At 45.3% G+C, this 18383-nt stretch overlaps 1 protein-coding gene across 2 annotated transcripts; it reads left to right on the top strand.

Moving 5' to 3' along the window:
• Positions 1-11404: 11404 nt before the first annotated feature.
• Positions 11405-15275, top strand: SAP18 (Sin3A associated protein 18). Of its 2 annotated transcripts, XM_074147878.1 has the most exons (5): positions 11405-11414; positions 11711-11787; positions 11974-12083; positions 13605-13727; positions 14428-15275. In XM_074147878.1, the coding sequence occupies exons 2-5, from the start codon at positions 11716-11718 to the stop codon at positions 14582-14584; spliced, it is 462 nt and encodes a 153-aa protein (XP_074003979.1). In that variant the 5' UTR covers positions 11405-11414; positions 11711-11715; the 3' UTR covers positions 14585-15275. The 2 variants fall into 2 exon arrangements, with proteins under 2 accessions (XP_074003979.1, XP_074003971.1); XM_074147870.1 differs by lacking the exon at positions 11405-11414 and having other exon boundaries at positions 11682-11787.
• Positions 15276-18383: the final 3108 nt, after the last annotated feature.

The following is an 18383-nucleotide window of genomic DNA, read 5'->3' as shown; positions in this document are numbered from 1 at the left end:
CCTGGCCAGCTTCATGATTCCCCTTCCGCCATGTCCCTTTTCCCTGGTCATCCTCTCTGCTGACGCTTGGGTATATCGGGCAGTGCAATGGGTGGCTGTTTGGTGAACCGGCCCAGGGAACCCAACAGCTGAAAAATAATCCATTAGAATAAACTCAAAAGGGACCAGTTTCAGGGCCATCACTTCCTCAGTGGGGCCCACTGCACGGGTGGAGAGGAGCAGCCAGGGGACAGCTTGGTTCACCCCACACTGCTGCCAAAGAAGATCCCCCATGACCCTCAGCCTTTGTCGTGTGAAATCACAGCCTGAACACGAGCAGTTTCCTCACGCCTAAATTAACTGTATTCTCATATTTTGTTTCTCAGCACAATCTTCCATTCTGAAGGGAAGGGTGGTAATTTTTCTTGAAAATTCACATTGTTTTGTTAGCAAATAAACTCATGTTTGACACAACATCCGCCATGTCTGCCAGATCGGCAGGGTTTTCTTTCTTTTCTCTGGCTCTTTTCCTCCTTGCTTTTTTTTTCCCTTCCAGTATTCTCTTAATTTAGACTGGACCCTCCTGTCAGTGACTTGCTTTGGGCAAAACAATTTGTACACTAGATTTATTGTCTTCCTGCTTGGATGTCCATCTTGTAATGTCTTCTGCATCCGAGCCCATCCAAGTTTCTTTCTCTCTTTTTTCCTTTTTACTTTGAGCTTAGTGTTTTGAAGGAAGCTGATCAAGCTGAGCATTCTTGTGAATTTGAGCTCGGTTGCCAAGAATGTAAGTGATTCATCCCCCTGTAAGGAAAAGTGCTGGCAATAAAACATTCCCCATTCCCCTTTTTTTACATGCAAAATACTGTTACTGCTCAAAACAAGCAAATCTTTTTACTCAGAACAAAGTGTTATGCTATTAATTGCACGACAACCAGAATTCTTAAAATACCTTTAAGCTCTAATCTTAGAAGAAGGAAATATTACCAGCAGAGGCCTTGAAAGCAATGAGATGTAAATTACAAGCGCTAGTAAAGCACAATGAAATGGTACCTTGCCTCATATCCTTCGCATTGTTACCTTACCCTCAGCAGGACCAAAATCCAGCAGTTTTTCCTTTGCGCTTTGTGTCGCGGATATTTTAAGAACCCTTCAGGGAAATGCAAAATAATTTCAGGGGGGAAACATGTTATTTACTTGAATGAGGACAGCGGAGGAGCTGAATGGTCTATTCAGTGAGGGGAGTTTAACGTCTTGGTTTGTTCCCTATGGCGGAGCTGGTGCAGCAGGACAGGCGCATACCTTGGTGCCACTTAGCAAACTCCCTGGGGATCTGCCACGGCCACGTTCCCTGTGCACGGACACCTTGCCTGCACCGTGCCCGTCTCACCCCTCTTCTGCTATGGGGAGTGAAGGTTTTCACACATCCGTCAAGCAGAGAGCCTGGTGTTCCGTACACTTCTCCCCAGGAAGTCAGAGGGTTTGTTTATAGTCTGAAGTGAAAAAAGGTAGTTTGGAATTAAATATGCATTGTCACAGATGGGAAAGCAGGATTCATCTTCTCTGGGAGTCTTTCTTAAAAGCTATGCTGTTAGTAAAAGATTGCATTGCTGTTTGTCATAGCTTTGGCTTCGCTCCTGGCTGGGCCAGGAAACAGCGTGCACAAAGTATAATTTCCCACATTTCAGCAGTGTCCCCACGGACGTGTTCGTGCTCCGTCAGTGACACACAGGTAGGACCAACAACACTTGCACCTGACAGTTTTCAAACGTACGAAGGACCAGCTACTTTCATTACCTTTTATCATCTATTACCTCTGCCAGCTAGTCTCCGATAAAGCCACTCATAACCCTCATCCCAATGGCCGGGATCACGGGACTGCTGTCCCAGCAAGAAGCCAGGACTCGTTCAAGCAGCCTGAAGAAACTGTAAGACCTCCCGCAGTTCAGCTGTCAGCATCCAGTGTGTGCAGAGCTAAAGGAGCCGCACAGCTCACACCCCGCAGACAGCAGGAGGAGGATAAGCTTCAGAGGCCCCAGAAGCAGGTACACAGCCCATTCTTGGTGGCCTTCCACCACTGACACCATCAAAACTTACCAACTGAAGAAAAAATGCTTGAAGAGTGTGGGATCGAAAAGTCTTCATCCAAATCCAGGCACCCCTGAGTGCAAATGGAGCGAGAACTTCTCCGTGACTGACCAAAGATTTCATCTGCCATCTAAACATAAAATAATGAAAAATGTGTAATGCCTTCCTATGCCAAATCATTTGCATCCGCTGGCCGTAGTTCAAAGAACTACAAGCTACGTTAACACAAATACACAAATCTTCCTGCTTTGTTTGCAGCCCAAGATGGATGAACACTCATGAATCTCTCATTCTGACTAGTCTTCACGGTTTCCAATCAGAAAACGATTAGTAACTTCTAGAATGGATCATTTCATCTCTGGTCTTGGCTAAAATCCTTCATGTTACTGAAGTCTCCTTCATGTTACTGGCTGAAGCGTGTTTGGGCAGTAGCTCCGTATCGGTCTGGGTGAAGCCAGACCCAAGTCTGAAAGAAGCGATCAGCAGCCAGGCTGCTGTGCTTCAACGGCATTTTAAGATCTGGCCCATACATCAGAATTTGTATGTAAGAATTTAACGATAACTGTGCCCTGTGCTCTTAATATTTCACTTTCATATTTTCAAACCTCCATGCTTAGCTAATCCTTTGTCTCTAACAGGCAGGGAATCTATGTGTACCCCTAGTAACGACATTTTTGCAATTCTTCTGTTTCTGAGTTTTACCTCCTTCTGTATAATGGTCTCTCTTTTTCTAGTATTTGTTCATTGAAAAATCTGAGATCTCTTTTTTAAAAGTAACATCAATACTGGTTCTTTAAAAATCTGCACACCTGCATTAAATTGGTGCATCAGCTGGTAATTATTAAGCCTTTGCATTCCTCAAGCCTAAATAAAACATCAGAGCATATTTTATCTTGCTTCATATTGAGTAAATCTAATCTAAGAGGTGTGGAAGAGCCATTTCTCTTGCTCTTCCATGCCCTGAAGTTTTATAGAAATGAATCTGAATTATTCTTAGCTTTGTAACAGGGTCATTTTTTTTTTCCCCAATCCACTTCTTTTTAAACAGTCTCTTTCTTTCTTTCCTTCCCCTTTCTTCATTTGCAAGAATTTCCCTCCAGCAATTCTGTGAGGTTTTTATTTATTTTTTTGAAGTGCTGCACTTTCTTACACATCTTGTGCACACAAAAAAAGCGCACTACTCACAGCAATCTGAAATGTCACAGTCTGCCACACTGTCACATAAAATGTCACATCGTACAGCTCGTCATTTAAAAGCACCAGGTTATAGACAGATGTCATTTTCTGACTCCAGCTGAACCACCGCAAGAGGATGCCCTTTATCGCCATCCCCTCTGGCCACTGATGTGCCAGCCCAGCTCCCTGTGGGAATTGCCCACTCCAGGCAAGAGCAACGAGATTATTGTAAATAAGTTAAGTATGAAGTCTTGGCAACCTGTTTCCATGTAGTAAGTCTGTGAAATGTAAAAGCAGTGACTTCTTCCCGCTAGCAGAGTGCATCGCTGTCTGTGCCTTTACGATCACTCATCTATAACCCCAACATGCCTCCGTTGTTCTGCAGCAAGGCTTCCTAGATTTGCAACAAAACCTTCTTTAAATTTCCCCAGCACCTCCTGCCATGTGCAAAATGGAATATAATGCAGCTGATAACAACAGTCACCATTACATACAGAGATTAGTCTTTCTTGGTCAAAGGAACAGGCGTGCACAAATTTTCTATCAACTCTTCTTTCAAAGCTATTGTGATCTGGGGAGCCGAAGTGATTCTGCCTTACATTATGCCTACAGGACATTTTGTTTTACTGGCACTATTCCCACCACTATCGTTAAGATTATGTCAGTGTTTCCACTAAGCACTGTGTCTCTGAGGAGCTTATGGTAACCAAGCTGTCAGAATTCATTCTGGGCTCAAACTTCACATATTGTAAATTCCCAGCGATGGACATTTCCTTTCTTTAAAATATATTGATTTAATTGATATTTCAATATATGTGACACAGCATTCAGAAAAGAATTTGGTTTTATATTGCACTATTCAAAATGTTGCAGGTAATTTACCACAGCCAGAACATTTTGGTCATAAAGGGCCACTCAGGCAAAAAAAACCCAAAAAACAAACAAAACCAAAAGTTAGAGAATTGTGTTTTCTGACCTGTACGTTGAGCCACAAAAAATATTTCCGGGATGTAGCTGGGCTGTCTGGGTGCTGAGGCTTTGCTTTGTGCTTGACAAGACTTGTCACATGGAACTACTTATTTTGGAGGAAAGTTTTGCTCGATGCTTTATGATGCTGCTTCTGGAGGCAGGACACATGTAATGGCTTACACGACATCAGCCTTTGTTACGAAGGATACAGCAGTGGTCTCATAAACCTTCTGCAGAGCTCTGTGAGTCCCAGAACAAAACCAAATAAAACATGACTCCTGCTGTGGCTGACGAGAGGATTTATCTATCAGCAGCTCCACTGTCATTAAAGAATTGGTGTGAAATGCCACAGACACGGGGAGATCCTTTGTGTTAAGACCCATCATCCTGGGGCAGAACACAGAGAAACCAATGGCTGTTCTGGGTGTACAGGATCCATCTTTGTCCATCTTCTATTTTCAAAAGGAACCGTGTGTACCACAGATTGGAAATTTCTAGAGCTCTATGGTAAGCTGAAGAGCAGCATAGCCAAGGAGCTGCATATAAAATATATGTACTTTGGTATACCCAGTCATATCTCCTGGAATTTTCTACTTCAGGAAAAAAAGCTTGAGTCTTTTAATGTTATTCTTCCATAGGACGGGAAAAGAACAGATATTTAGGGGAAGATACTGGAATAACCATCAGCCTAATCTGTTAATGCTTATTCATGGAAACGTTCCCACCAGAGCATGAGCATGATCTGTGTCTATCCCAAAGAGATACCTACCCCCTTCTCAGACTTTGTGTCGTGTTCAAGGATGGGATCACATTAATCCAGGAAGCAGCCAGGGAAGGGATTTGTCTGCACAGGAAATGTAGAAGACGGTATTTAGGACACCTCTTCCAGAGGATGATGTTGCGAGGGGACACGCTGGCTTTGCCATGCGGGGCGTTTTGAGGATAGTGCTGTCGCCCTCAGAGCAGCCAGCGCAGGGGCTGCAGCTCAGGCAGACTCCATGTTCTCAGGGCAAACTGGTGGCAGCAACACCCGCAACTGGGAAAAGCACCAGCGATAAAAGTAACCTTCACGCTGGGTTTCCCACTGCTGCTGTCGGTAGTGGAGCTGCCCCAGTGAAGGAAAACTGTGAAACAGAACTACCAGGGACTGTAGGCAGGGGCTCAGGGTGCCGACCTATCTGCAGTGAATTACAGGCTGACAAACTTCTGATGTTGGTTGTCCTCTCTGTAACACACATCTTGTACACACTTTTTAAAATTTCCACTTACTGCAGTGACAACCCATTTATTCCTTCCTTTCAGTGTACGAACGTTTCTGTACTGAGGTAATTTAATACAAACAGTAGGGGGGAAATCAAGAATCTATGGTAGAGTGTTACCCAAGTTATAAAAGCAGTTTATTACTCTATTGTGTGTCTAAAATTTCTGGAACATTGTAGCAGATGTATTTTATAGAGAAATGACAACACGTTTTAATGAAATCCAGGTTTAGATTCTGGCAACATTTCTTCCTTAATTTTATATTTTGTAACTGAGTCTACTACCCCACCAGGGAAAAAAAATCAATGGAATATTTAGTACATCTCACCATCACACCTTCATGTGTATTTGCATAGAGAAGAAAATAACGCTACGTGACAGACCAGGACTTACTTTTTCTTTACTTGAAACTGAATTCTGTCCTCTTCTGCTGACAATTAGGAGTTCCAGCTTGTTTTGGTCTCTTCCAGGTGAAATTCAAGCAGCTACTAACCAATTTTGCTGGACCTCTCTTGCATAACACACACCCTGTTGTTGATTTAGGCCGCAAACAGTTTTGCACTGGGTCGGCCTGAAGTGCTGCGGAGCTGCTCTCCGGCTCCCTCCTCCCACTGCTCAGGGGACACGGGCAGGGTCACGTCCAGCGTCCCTTGTCGGTGCCCGCTGCGGGCAGCAGCGCCCTAAGGAAAAAAGAAGAAGGAGCCCCACTGTTCCCAGTTCCCGTGCCCAGCCTGTCGCAGAGCACAGGAGCTCTGTGGGCATCCTTCTGAATCCCTCGCACAGCCAGATGCACCAGGCACAGTTTAGCTGCCCAATATTAGTTTGTCTCTGCTGAGTATGGATAAATTGCAGTTTTTATAAACGACCAGAGTTCAGTCAAATATATTTCTTTATGAGAACATTTCTGACACAGGAGTAAGCATCTCTGCCAAATTGCGTTTCTTTCTCAAAAGCAGGTGGATGCTGCAGGTTTTCAGACAAACTGCTGTAGGTATTTAAAATGAACAAAAAATCACAGAAATGCAAGTGATAATGCCCATCTGCCTAAAATATTATTCTTGGAAACATTTTTTTTCTGAAACTGAAAAAAAAGCATCCTGAGGATGCTCTTTCAGGAAGCACCTGATGTGGAAAAGTTCCATCCGAAGGGCAGAATTCAACAACATCACAAACAACTATAAACAGGGTCTCACACTGGCAAACACGAGGCAGCTGGTTTACGCACCACACAAGTGGCTCTGCCTCACATACAACACCCGGGTCCTGGAGCGTACGCGAGGCTGTGCAGACTGACCCCTCCTACTGTCACATTAACAGTTAAATAGCAATTTTGCAGTAATGTATAATAGTAAATCATCTTCAAAGCGTTTTTATCAACTCTGGTTGTTGGTCATTCTGTGGTCGTTCTGATGACCTTAGAGAGAAAGAAGAAAACATACATGTAATCTATATACATGTAGATTCCTTCCATGCAGCCAAGTCTTGGTGCTCCTGAATTAGGATACCGCCTCGGAGTCTCGGCGTGCCTTCCATATACAGCCACAGAGCCATTTTATACATCGCAAACTAACAGCCAGCTCCTGCTGGCCTCTGCCATGCTGACTCACTTGCCCACTGGCTCACGTGCAGGTTGAACAGGACCACAGAAGCCCACCAGTTACCGGTGCATCTTGTGAGCCCAAATCCTCTCAATTCAAAACAGCACAATGAACAAGAGCTGAAGTTTAAATGAAAACAGTCTAATTTTCTAGCAGCACTACAGCGTTCTTGAAATCTACACTAACTTTGGTACACAATACAGGAAATTAAAGCACTGTAACAAAATCTACTGCACATGAAGCATTTGGAACGTAAAATGGATCTGTGATGTTACCATGACAAAAAATGTAGGAAACACCAGCAATTGTATTTGCAAAGAGAACGCGACAGTTATTCTTACACCACCAGTTAAAGCCAGTGAGCAGCAGCAGCTCCCTCCAGTTTGAGACTTTGCTCACTAGGCTGATTGTAAAGATGAGTGTGCCGTTGCCACAACAGGGCACTGAACTTCCACAGTCAAGAAAAAGACCAAGTCCTCTATCAAACAAGCTTTATCAGAAACACATACAGCCATGCAAAACTGAGGAGTGGTGTGTAGTCCTGGTTAGGAAGAACTCACAAACACAACCAATAAGGCAGAAGTCCTGGGAGCCTGAAAACAGCCACTGCAAAGAGTGAGGCTCATTCAGCTTCTTTGAACTGAGATTCAATGTGCTCATGGGTCTGAAATCTTCAGATTTCCTTGGTCTGCTCATCTGTTACAATTTTTTTCTAGTTCCTTGGAGGTTTACCTCAATGGTTGATATTCCAGGCCCAGTTGTGCCGCTCCTTTGTGTACCTTCCCAAGGACACTTATTTACTATCACCTTCTCTGTTCTGCCTAGCAAGTATTAAGCCACACAATATCAACTGCTCCTTTTGGTTTTCCCCTTTCAATGACAATTTAGTTCTGGTGTTTCATGGGCCAACAGCCTACGTGACCCACAACGCTCTTCTCTAAATGGCTGTGGCAGCTTTGCCCAGCCAGTCCCGTATCCTAATGGCCCCAACATGCCATCTCATTCATACCTTTCCTAGATACTCCAATAAACAATTAAAAGTTCACTATTTCAATACCCACTTAAATAGGAATGTGTGTCAACAATTCTTAAAGAGGCAATTAACACTTCTGAGACCACTTGTCTCAGTTCTCTACAGCCATTCATATCTGAAAACGTTCAATTCATATTTTGGGTATCTCCTTTACAATCATAAAGGCTACAGACTTGCTTGTATATAGAATCTTACTCTGCCTCACTACCACACTGAGGAGCTTTCATTTTCTCTATAGCATACGTTATACATACATGTTCACACATATATAAACAGCTTGCACAGAACACAGCGTCCCTGACAAGTAGAGGGACCCCTCATCCCCCAAAACCTAAGAAAACAGGACGGGAGGGTAAAGCCACCAACCGCCTCGCTGCCATTGAAGGGACAGACCCTACTCCATTCCTGTCCCCTCCCTCTGTCTCCCAACTACTCCTGGGCATGCACTTCCACCACTCACCATGCACCAGGTCTAGCAATTATGGAGTCAGTTTAGAAAATGCCAAATGCGACAAACTGACAGAAAACCAGCCTCCAGCTGGATGGTTTTATCTTAAATTAGGGAATTTAACCTATTCTTGGAAGCATCTAGTGAGGGCCACACCTGGCCAGAAGAGAGGGAAAACCCCCTCACGTGAGGGACAGTAAGGATGGGCAGCGGGGAGCTAAATCCCCCTCCTTTGGCAGGAGCGAGCTGTTAGACTAACTTGGGTACACGTGGGACCTCGGCCTAAACTGGTGGGAATCCAGTTTACTGTGTTATGCCTTGTTTAACCAGACAGCACCGTCTCCAGTAAAATCTGCATCCCGCAGTCCCGGTCACAGATCACAGAACTGCATTTTCATTTCCGAGTAATTTCCAACTTTCTCTTCCAAATACATAACATAAGAATCTAAGATTTTAGACTGAAAATAAATTGTGATTGTTAATACAGTTCATGAATAATAAATTAAGTAATGCTTGAATTTACTTAAAACTCAAGCACACTAGGTCATTTTTCACATAAATAAAGCCCTCAAAAAGTTCTAGCAGAAGGAACTACTTAGATTCGTAACAGAACTGTGCTTTATTTGTTACAGCTGTTCCTTTATGATACCTGATCCTAGACATAAATTCCTTTGTTTTGGAAATGGCAGTTCACATGCTGAGCCCAAAGCGTGTATTATCAGGGCAGATACAATTAATTTTAGCAGTGTAATAAACTGTATTGTTGCCTGGGAAATAAAATCCTGCAAAGGCTGAGTCATTCCCTTTGGTAATAAAATGATGATATGCTATAACTTAATGTAGATTAAAAACTGTACAATACTATCCAGGCTACCACAAAAGGAAGTTAATAAAAGCTGAGGGTGCACTCTAATAGGTTGTTGATTCTCCCGTCTTGTGTTAGGTGTGCCATAAATCAACAGTTTAAACCAGATACTGTTGGTTGTATTAGAGGGGAACTACAAGAGCTTTTTTCTTTTTTTTTAATAGTATGGACTCATAACTCTCTTTCTTCATTATGATGTACACAGAAACCTCATAGGTGAATATATTTTTCTAATTTCTTTTTCCTCCCTACGTATTTTTAAAATAAGTAATACATTGAAAAGATACATCTATGGTGTTTGTAAATGTGAAATCAAACCACAACATTACCCTTAGAGCACAGGTATTTCACCAGTTATAACACCTTAACAAGCATATTCTTTTTCATGGTGCAGAATTTATTGTATTTATTTCTCTCCGATACTACATTTATACTTAAGAAAGCAACCCGGCACAGATATAAATTCACCCTGGATCTCCTTACTCAGAGAAGTACATTGTAGAACAGGGACCTGGAGACAGCTTTTGTGGCACGTAGCTCGGTGGTGTTCTCTGCTGCAAGCATCACTAGAAAATTATATAAGTGGTATAGGAACGCTGTAATTAAATAGAGCATCAAATACAGCTTAATGTGTTGAGGGCTGGGAGCATCTGTCACCTGAGGACAGGCTGAGAGAGCTGGGACTGTTCAGCCTTGAGAGAGATGGCTTCTATCAGCGTGTATCTGAAGGGAAGGAGTAAAGAAGGCAGAGCCAGGCTTCTCAGCGGTGCCCAGTGACAGAAGAGGCAACAGGCACAGACTAAGATATCAAAAATTTAATTTAAATATAAGAAGAAAAATGAACTACCTTTTTTTTTTTTTTTTTCAAACTATGAGGGTGACTGAGCACTGGAACAGGTTGCCCAGAGAAGACTCTATCCTTGGATGTACTCAAAACCCACCCAGACCTGGCTTTCAGCAACCAGCCCTTACTTACTGCTCAACCAGCTTCGAGCAGGGGTTTGGACTTGCAGTCTGCTCCAGAGCCTCCTTCCAGCCTCAGCAATGCTGAGTCTCTCATTTTGCACCTGCAAGCACACATATTTCTGCATCATTTCACAGAAGAATTTTGTTTTACTCTTGAAATGAGAAATAAATTCACAGTATTACTGAGGAAATAATGTAAGTGTAAATTCTGCGAAAACAAATGAACAGCCACTGATTCTAATATGAATAACAGCCAACCCTCAACATTTAAAAAAAGTTATCACATCAGAAACACAGATCTCTCTCCTACTTATTTTGCAAGACACCACTGCAGACTCAAGTTTAACCTAATACAAGATTCTATTCTTGGAAAAACAAGACGATAAATGGAAAGCATGGGCACTGGATGTTTCCTAAATGTAATATTCAGGGAAGCTAAATTCTAAATATGATTTACCCCTTTCTCCTTTATTTCAATCACTGCTAGCTACAGTGGTTGATTATTTCATTTACCTATGTCAGACATCTGTTTTAAATCTGTCTCCATATAGAAATAAGTGGCTTTTTCCAAAAGGCATGACTATCAGTAGCTTATTGAAAGCTTTTTTAAGTATTAGCAATCCCGGGGAATTATTCAGAGAACATGCGAGCACAACACTGAGCTGAACAAGGAGAGAGGCCCGGGGCAGCACACCCCAACCCCTGCCACCCCAGAGCCTGCAGAGTGCAATACTCTGCTCAGATCGGCGACTCTGAAACAGGTATTTACAAGTTTTTGGAAGAATCGCGTCAAGTCCTGTCAGGCAACTACTGAGCATCATCACGCCGCCCTACAACAGGGCAGCTGCCAGACCCAGCAGGGGCCCGCCTAGAACCGGGTCCTCACACCGGACTCGTGCACCCCGTGGCGGCGCTGCCCAGCCCCGCCGGACCAACACCGCTCCACTGCTCCCGCGGGCTGCGGCTCAGCGGCGACGGGGCAGGCTGCGGGGCCAGGACCCCAGAACCCACCAGCCCTTCCCGGGCGGCGCCCGCCACCCTTCCCCTCAGGCACCGGCGCGCGGGGGGGGGGGGGGAGGCGCAGCCGCGCCTCCTTTCCTCCTGAAAAATCCCCCCTTTGCCCTGCAGCCACCTGCCCAGCCCCGCTCCCGGGCTCCAGCCAGCGGTGCCTCACGGGGACGGACCCTACCGAGGCGCCCATCCATCCTTCCCGCCCTCTTTCCTCCGCGGCCGGCAGCCGCACACGCTCACCCCGCCCACCTCTCTCCTCTCGCGAGATCTGAGGCGCCCCGCGAGACAGCCGGGGCCGGCGGTTGTTTGCGCGGCGGGGAAGATGGCGGTGGAGTCGCGGGTCACGCAGGAGGAGATTAAGAAGGAGCCGGAGAAGCCCATCGACCGGGAGAAGGTGCTGGGCGCGGTGCTGCGCAGTCCTTCTGTGCCGCTCCCGGGCGTGCCAGGGCGGGCATTGGGGGTGAGGGGAAGAGGGAAGGGTATGGCGGCGCCCTGAGGCCTCGGGTCGGCGGGGGGGGTGGGGGGGGGAGATGGCGGTTGGGGATAGCGAGCAGTCCCTCATCGCCGCCTCGTCCCACAGACATGTCCGCTGCTGCTTCGCGTCTTCACCACCAACAACGGGCGGCACCACCGCATGGACGAGTTCTCCCGCGGCAACGTGCCCTCCAGCGAGCTGCAGATCTACACCTGGTGAGTGCGCGGCGGCGGCCGGGGCCCCTCTGCACGGCTCTCGGGCACGGAGGCGAGCGGGGCTCCCAGCGGTATCGGGGAGCTTGCCCGGCTTGAACTTCTTCTTCCGTACGCAGCTGCAAGCGGGAGTTGATAGGCCTCGTTTAAAGGGGGAAATGTGGGGAGGCTTCCATGGGGGCCGATGTGCGGTGGCAGCTCCACGGGGGGAGGCAGCTGCCCCTGAAATATGGCGCTTCTGCCTATGACCATGGCAACTCAGACGTGGAGTCCGTGGAAGCACAGCTTCAGCCAAGTGCTGATTGCTGTGCACTGAAACTTACTGTGGTTGAGTTGCCTAATTACTGATGCACGTAATCAGAGGGTTGCGTTGTGTTTCGTTATCACAACGAATCTGTTCAAAACAGGTTCTCCTTTAATGCTTAAATTTTGTTCCAACGGCCCTTTTTTTTCAGTAGAAGTAGTTGGCTCAGAAGGCTGGAACTGTTGTGAGTGGTGTGTTGGGTTTAAGTCAGAGCCTCTTGAGAGTGGAATAACGTGTTTCTTTTTGTCTGGTCAGGTAGCAGTGCTTCAACAGGGAGGTGCTTTTTATTGTTTTCACGTTTAGTTAGGAAAACTGGTTTGGTCTGTATCACAAACACATTAGTTTTTGTTTGTAGTATTTTAATGAATGCTTTTGAAAGTGAATTATGCTGCTACTTAAAAACTTATTTTTCCTTTAAGATGTCTGGTAGGTTTATAACTTGTATGTCATGTGGTTGAATAAATCCATTTTTGTGGCTAGCAAAGCATGCAGTTCTAATTTACTTCTTAATGGGATTTATGGACTCAGTCCAGGCTATTGATGGTGTCTGAGCTGTTGCCATCTGCAGAAGTCAGAATGGGCATTGTCTGTCAACACACTGCTCCTTGGTTACTTGAAGCGAGTGTACAGTCTCTATAATTAGAGCTGCTTTAGTTGTGATGATTGAGTCCTTTTGTTCTTGAAATTCTAGAAATGGGCTTTAGTGCTCGTCTGGGTGAAGGCTGGGAAAAGAAGCAGTGCTGCCTGTTAGGGCAGAAATAGAAATCTTGATGGAAATGGAAGACTATTAATGACTTTTTTTCTCCTTTAATTTCTACGTTTCCTTTAGTATTAAAGAAGCTATTTTAACACAGACGCCAACCTGGGTGAGGAAACAGTGTTAATTGTTTAAATGCATGAACCACATTTGCACTAGAACACGTTGCCTCCAGTGTACAATATGTGGTGAATTCTCCCAGGTGTGTTAATCAATAACTAAAGTAATTTATTGTCACTTGATTGTTAGACCAAAATATATTGTTTGGAATGCTGTGTGGTTGTGAAATCACTATGTAAGATCTTACTCATCTTCAGGTATTGACAGAAAGTACTCAAAGGCAAGAAAGTGTATGGTTAAGTTGTAGCAATATATTGATTCCACCTTAAACGGCTTTGGGGAAGCTTTTTTTATTGGTTTTGCTTTTGAGAATGAACTGCTTTGGTTTGTTTGTTTGATCTAGGATGGACGCAACTCTGAAAGAGCTGACCAGCTTAGTGAAAGAAGTCTACCCTGAAGCACGCAAGAAGGGCACACACTTCAATTTTGCAATTGTTTTTACAGATCTCAAGAGGCCTGGATATAGGTAAATGGCATTTCTTCTCTGGGTTAATAGAAGGCTTCAGGCACCGGTGCAGTAAATTGTTTCTCGTTAACACTGATTTTAAAGTTCAGAACCCATAAACCAAATTTCTGAAGTTCTTGATAGCAGACTGTATGATGACCACTACAAACTTCACATTCTGCTTGGTGGCCATTGTTAATGTGTTCCCAAACAATGAACCTGTGTGCTTGAAGGCTTTGGTTGCTGTATTGGCAAACAACCAGAACATGGACCTACAGCTTGAGTTAAAGCTTTGTGTCTGGTGACACGAGGAGCAGTAGGTCTCGGATCTGAGAATGTATTTGGGTTTTAGCAGTGATCTTGTTGCAGGTATCCATCTTCCAAAGCTGTATGAGCTAACCTTTGTCAGCAACAGTGGATCTGTGGGGTCAGGGTGTGTGTGTGTGGAAGGGGGCAAGGGATTCTCTCTAGTTTTTAACTTAATACGGGAGAAGGTTCTCCCATCCCTCTGCCGCATCAGGAGGAGGATTCAGTGTTGCTTTTCTTGGTGCACCTGGTACTGGAGTGAAAAAACCCCAGCATCCTGTGCACATAGATAAATGCTAACTATAGAGCAGAGGGTGGCACGGGGAGGTGGCCGTGAGCCGATACGGTTCCTGTTTCGGACATCTGGAGAGATTTGCCTCTGATAACTACCTCGCCTTTCCTCTCCTGCACGCAGGGTGAAGGAGATCGGCAGTACCATGTCGGGCAGGAAGGGCACAGATGATTCCATGACACTGCAGTCTCAGAAATTCCAGATAGGAGACTACTTGGATATAGCAATTACTCCTCCGAATCGCGCACCGCCCCCATCAAGCCGCATGAGACCGTACTAAGCTGCTGCTTCTGCGTGTGATCGCGCCTTCTGTTTATTCCTACTTGCTGTTCTAAAGCAGGCTTACTTTTTTTTTTTTGCTTTTGTTGCTAAGCAAGAACACCTGAAGACAAAGCTAAGCATCAGAAATGAAAGTTAAATTTTACATCTTTTTGTTTATTTGTTTAGAAGAAACACTTCTCTTTAGCAGTGCCATCATCCTATCCCTGATTGTTATAGTTTGAACAGTAAGTTGATGTGTCCGGTGTTTCAAGACTTCCATAAAAGGCGACCAGAAGGATTACAGGTGTTCTGTAGTTCTGTCATGTTTGGAATAAAGATTGATGTTATTAATCTTTTGATAGTGTGGTGGTTTGGTTTGTTTCTTTAAGTGGATTTCTGCAGACAAATTAGGTGGTTGGCTTTTAAGCAGCAGTTGAAATTGAAAGGAGGGCCAAAGCCTTTTTCTGGTAACTTTTGGGCCACCGCTCGCTGGCTGGATTTTGGCAGATTTTTTTCCTGATTGGGGTGCATTTTGGAGGATGAGCATGTGAGCAGTGTGCTGAAGGAAGCATATGCCCCCAAAGTTGTTTGTTTATAAATGATACTCATCCACCACTGTTCTAATATATTATGTGGGTTTTAAAACTACACAAAAATAGAAATGAAAAAAAGTGAAATGCTTTAAAAATATTAAAAACATTAATGGTACCAAAAATACTATCTTCTTTCACCCTACTTGTGCATGTATCACTTTGGAGATTGTCTTGTACACCCCACTTTGAAGACCACTGTCTTGGAAGATGGGGGTGTCTGCAGGGACCTGGCCAGAGGAAAGCCTGTGTTTTCAGATGGAGGTTGACTAAGGAGCACCCAGAACTATTTCCTAATGCGGATACAATGGCAGGTGCTCTGCCCCAAGGTGCTCTTGCCTGCAGTTTAGATGAACGGAGGAGAGGTCAGGCAGGGAGTCTGCGCTCAGGCAGGATGTGTGGGAGTCCTGACCCTGACCTCTGAGTTCTTGGTCAAGCAGACCTGTTGCATGGAGGCAGCCAGCTCGCGTGACTGGATCTCCTGGGCTGTTGACCACAAGCAATACACTGTCAGTGTACACTGACCAAGAGGACAACACTCAATCTTAGCTTCCAGAACTCTAAGGGAGGCGAATACTGTAGCCTCTTTCCCTTAGTTATCTTTGTCTAATAAATACGTATGGTTTTGGACCCTACACTGACCAGTCTGAGCTGGGTGAATCTCATTGGTTGGTCCTCAGTAAAATGATTTTCGCAAGTACTTGCAGATGGTACTAAGCACCAGTTTCTTAATTTACTGTAACCCTTGGGTATTGGGGCAAAGCCAAGCAGCCGTGAGGTATCAAGGTTCAAAGCTGTTGAGTGTTACAAGTTACTGGTGAAGCTGGAGGTTGTTGAGGGGGGGGCTAGTGACCAACCTCCAGAACCTCAATATAGACGAAGGGGTAGCTGAGGTGTCTCAGTTGTCCATGGGGAAACTGGAATGCTGGTCTGCATGATGGGCACTGCTCTCTAAGCAGCAGCTTGTGTTGCCTGGAACCTTCTTAAGGAGCAGAAGAAGAAGGGGTGACCCATTGCCCAGGAAATCAGTGCAATGCCAGAGGATGGGGCCTGTGGCTTCCCATAGCTCAGTGCTTGCCAATTTCTTCTGTCACTGCAGGGGGAGATCTTGAGACATGCAGGTGCCTCTGAACTTAGAGCAGCATCCGGCTGGCTTGGGGAGAGCCAGGCTCTTGTTTTCTGCATGTTGTGCCCCTGCGTGCAGAGAGAAAGGCAAGAGCAGAAGTAGAAGCTGTAGCTGCTCCTTAGGGCCTTCACCTTCCTCGCTTAAGGCTCTTAGCAGAGCTGAGCTAAGACTGAAGTAAGTGTTCTGTCTGCTGGGGACAAGGCACACACTGTGATTTATCTATTATATATATATTTTATTTTTTTTTCTCTCAGGAGTCCCTCAGTGCAATAGCCTGATGGATTTTAGGTTCATTTCTGCCCATGGTTTGCCCTCTTCTATCCCCCTTCTCTGGCTTCTTGTGATTTCAGCCTTTGTGAATGACCCTCACTTACAGAACTGCCTGCCTCTGAGTCACTTCTCCCCCTAAGACTGAGGAGGTTGAAAAGTGCTCCTTTTATAAAGAGAGCTCACGGAAAAATATAAATGTTGCTTTCTAAAGGAGTGTGAGCCTAAAAGTGGCAATGGAGCTGGTCTGGCGTGGCCAGAGGTGGGGTGGGGTGTTTTGCCAGGATTAAGTCAGTCACCTCTGGTGCCAGGGGGAGGCTCTCCATGACACTGCTGCTGTGAGGAGCCCACTCATCATAACAGCTTCGTGACTTCCACATCTCCAGGGGCAGGTTTGGTCAGGACCCCTCCCACCTGTATGCCAGGTGGTGGCCAGCAGATCAGCTGTCTGTTTTTTGGCACCTTATAGACCTGGGCAAACAGAAGAGTGAAGACCACTGCTGAGTGACCTGCTCCCCACGGGGCATCATCCGTACTGCAAAATGAGTGAGGTGAGTCCTGGGGTAACCAGCACGTCATTACAGAATTGCACAGCCTCCCACCAAAGGCAAGGACAGACCTGCCATTAGAGCTACACAGTAATATGGGTGTTTCCTCATTTTTCTGCCTTTAATTGCATTTAAGGATAATTCTCAAATGTCAATATATAAGGTAACAGCAGCACGTGAGCCTGCGTCTGTGACTCAGCTGCTCTGGGAGGTGGCTTGGCTTTGCTGCTGGAGAGGGAGACCTGGCCCAGTGAGGGCTTGTGCCTGCCCAGCCTGGGGCAGGTCTTCACACACCAGAGAACAAGAAGGAACAAGGTACTGGCTTTATCTTTGGCAGCCCATGAAGGAAAATCACCAGGAAATTAACACAAAGAACCTCCTTCAGTAGCAAACCCTTCAGCTTGACTGTTTGGTGAGGAGTTCACCTTCGCCTGACTGCTGTGGAAGTATAAACCTCAGCTGACCTCTACCCCGTCTGCTTTGCGCTAAACATCTCTCAAGAAAGAGATTTCCCCTCGAACGCCTGCAGGTAATGCAGAAGTGAAGAGAGTTCAACTTTCTGTACCTATTTTTATGGGAACGGACACTTGAGCGATCAGTGCAGTTAGGGTTCCCTACACCAAAAATCCACTACGCAATCGAGGCCATCAGCAGCAGTTTTGAACTCAGACATGGGGATAGAGCAAGCAGCTGGGAGAGCAGATAACACCTGGGTACAACCATCCAGATGTTGCAAGAGGTAAAATGTATGTGAAAGTTGTCACCTGCTGAGCTTCTGCTGCACAGGAGGGAATTTACTCACAGTAACAAGGTCATGTGTCTCTTTCCAAGCTACTATAAAAGCTGAGGAAGGATGTCAGTCCCTAAAAAGAGCAAAATATGTACAGCACTGTGGTTCAGGGAAATTAAAACATGATCTCAAAACTCTACAACAGTGAGCAATCCCATATGCTCAGGAAGCAAAGTCATGTAGACAACGCTACACCCAGATTCTGTCAATCCACAGGATTTGCTTTGTAAGCAGTAATTGCATGAGGAACGTTTGTCCCTCATCAAGGCAGCTGGATGAGATGGGCCTTTTCCCTTTCCTTTTTGGATGCTTAAAGCCCTGACAGACACAACTCTTAGTTTCATCTCTGCACTTTCACCAGCAACCACCCCTCCAAAGCTCTTTTTATCTCCCAGCCGCATAAGGCAAAGACCTAGGATGGTTGATTTCAAAAAAAGGCTTTCCTGATGTTGTCATTTCTTAGTGGTTACACCCACACACAGCACTGCAGGCAGCTC

Source organism: Numenius arquata, chromosome 1, assembly GCF_964106895.1.
Source record: "Numenius arquata chromosome 1, bNumArq3.hap1.1, whole genome shotgun sequence".
Classification (NCBI taxonomy): Eukaryota; Metazoa; Chordata; class Aves; order Charadriiformes; family Scolopacidae; genus Numenius; species Numenius arquata.
The sequence above is the reverse complement of the archived record's forward strand: the minus strand, read 5'-3'. Positions and strand labels throughout refer to the sequence as shown.

What these genes read in the sequence shown, in the direction of transcription:
- SAP18 (XM_074147878.1), top strand. Translation starts at nt 11,716, where the DNA reads ATGGCGGTGGAGTCGCGGGTCACGCAGGAGGAGATTAAGAAGGAGCCG. An exon ending in AGCCCATCGACCGGGAGAAG is followed by an intron (nt 11,788 to 11,973) that starts GTGCTGGGCGCG and finishes CTCGTCCCACAG; the next exon opens with ACATGTCCGCTGCTGCTTCG. An exon ending in CTCAAGAGGCCTGGATATAG is followed by an intron (nt 13,728 to 14,427) that starts GTAAATGGCATT and finishes TCCTGCACGCAG; the next exon opens with GGTGAAGGAGATCGGCAGTA.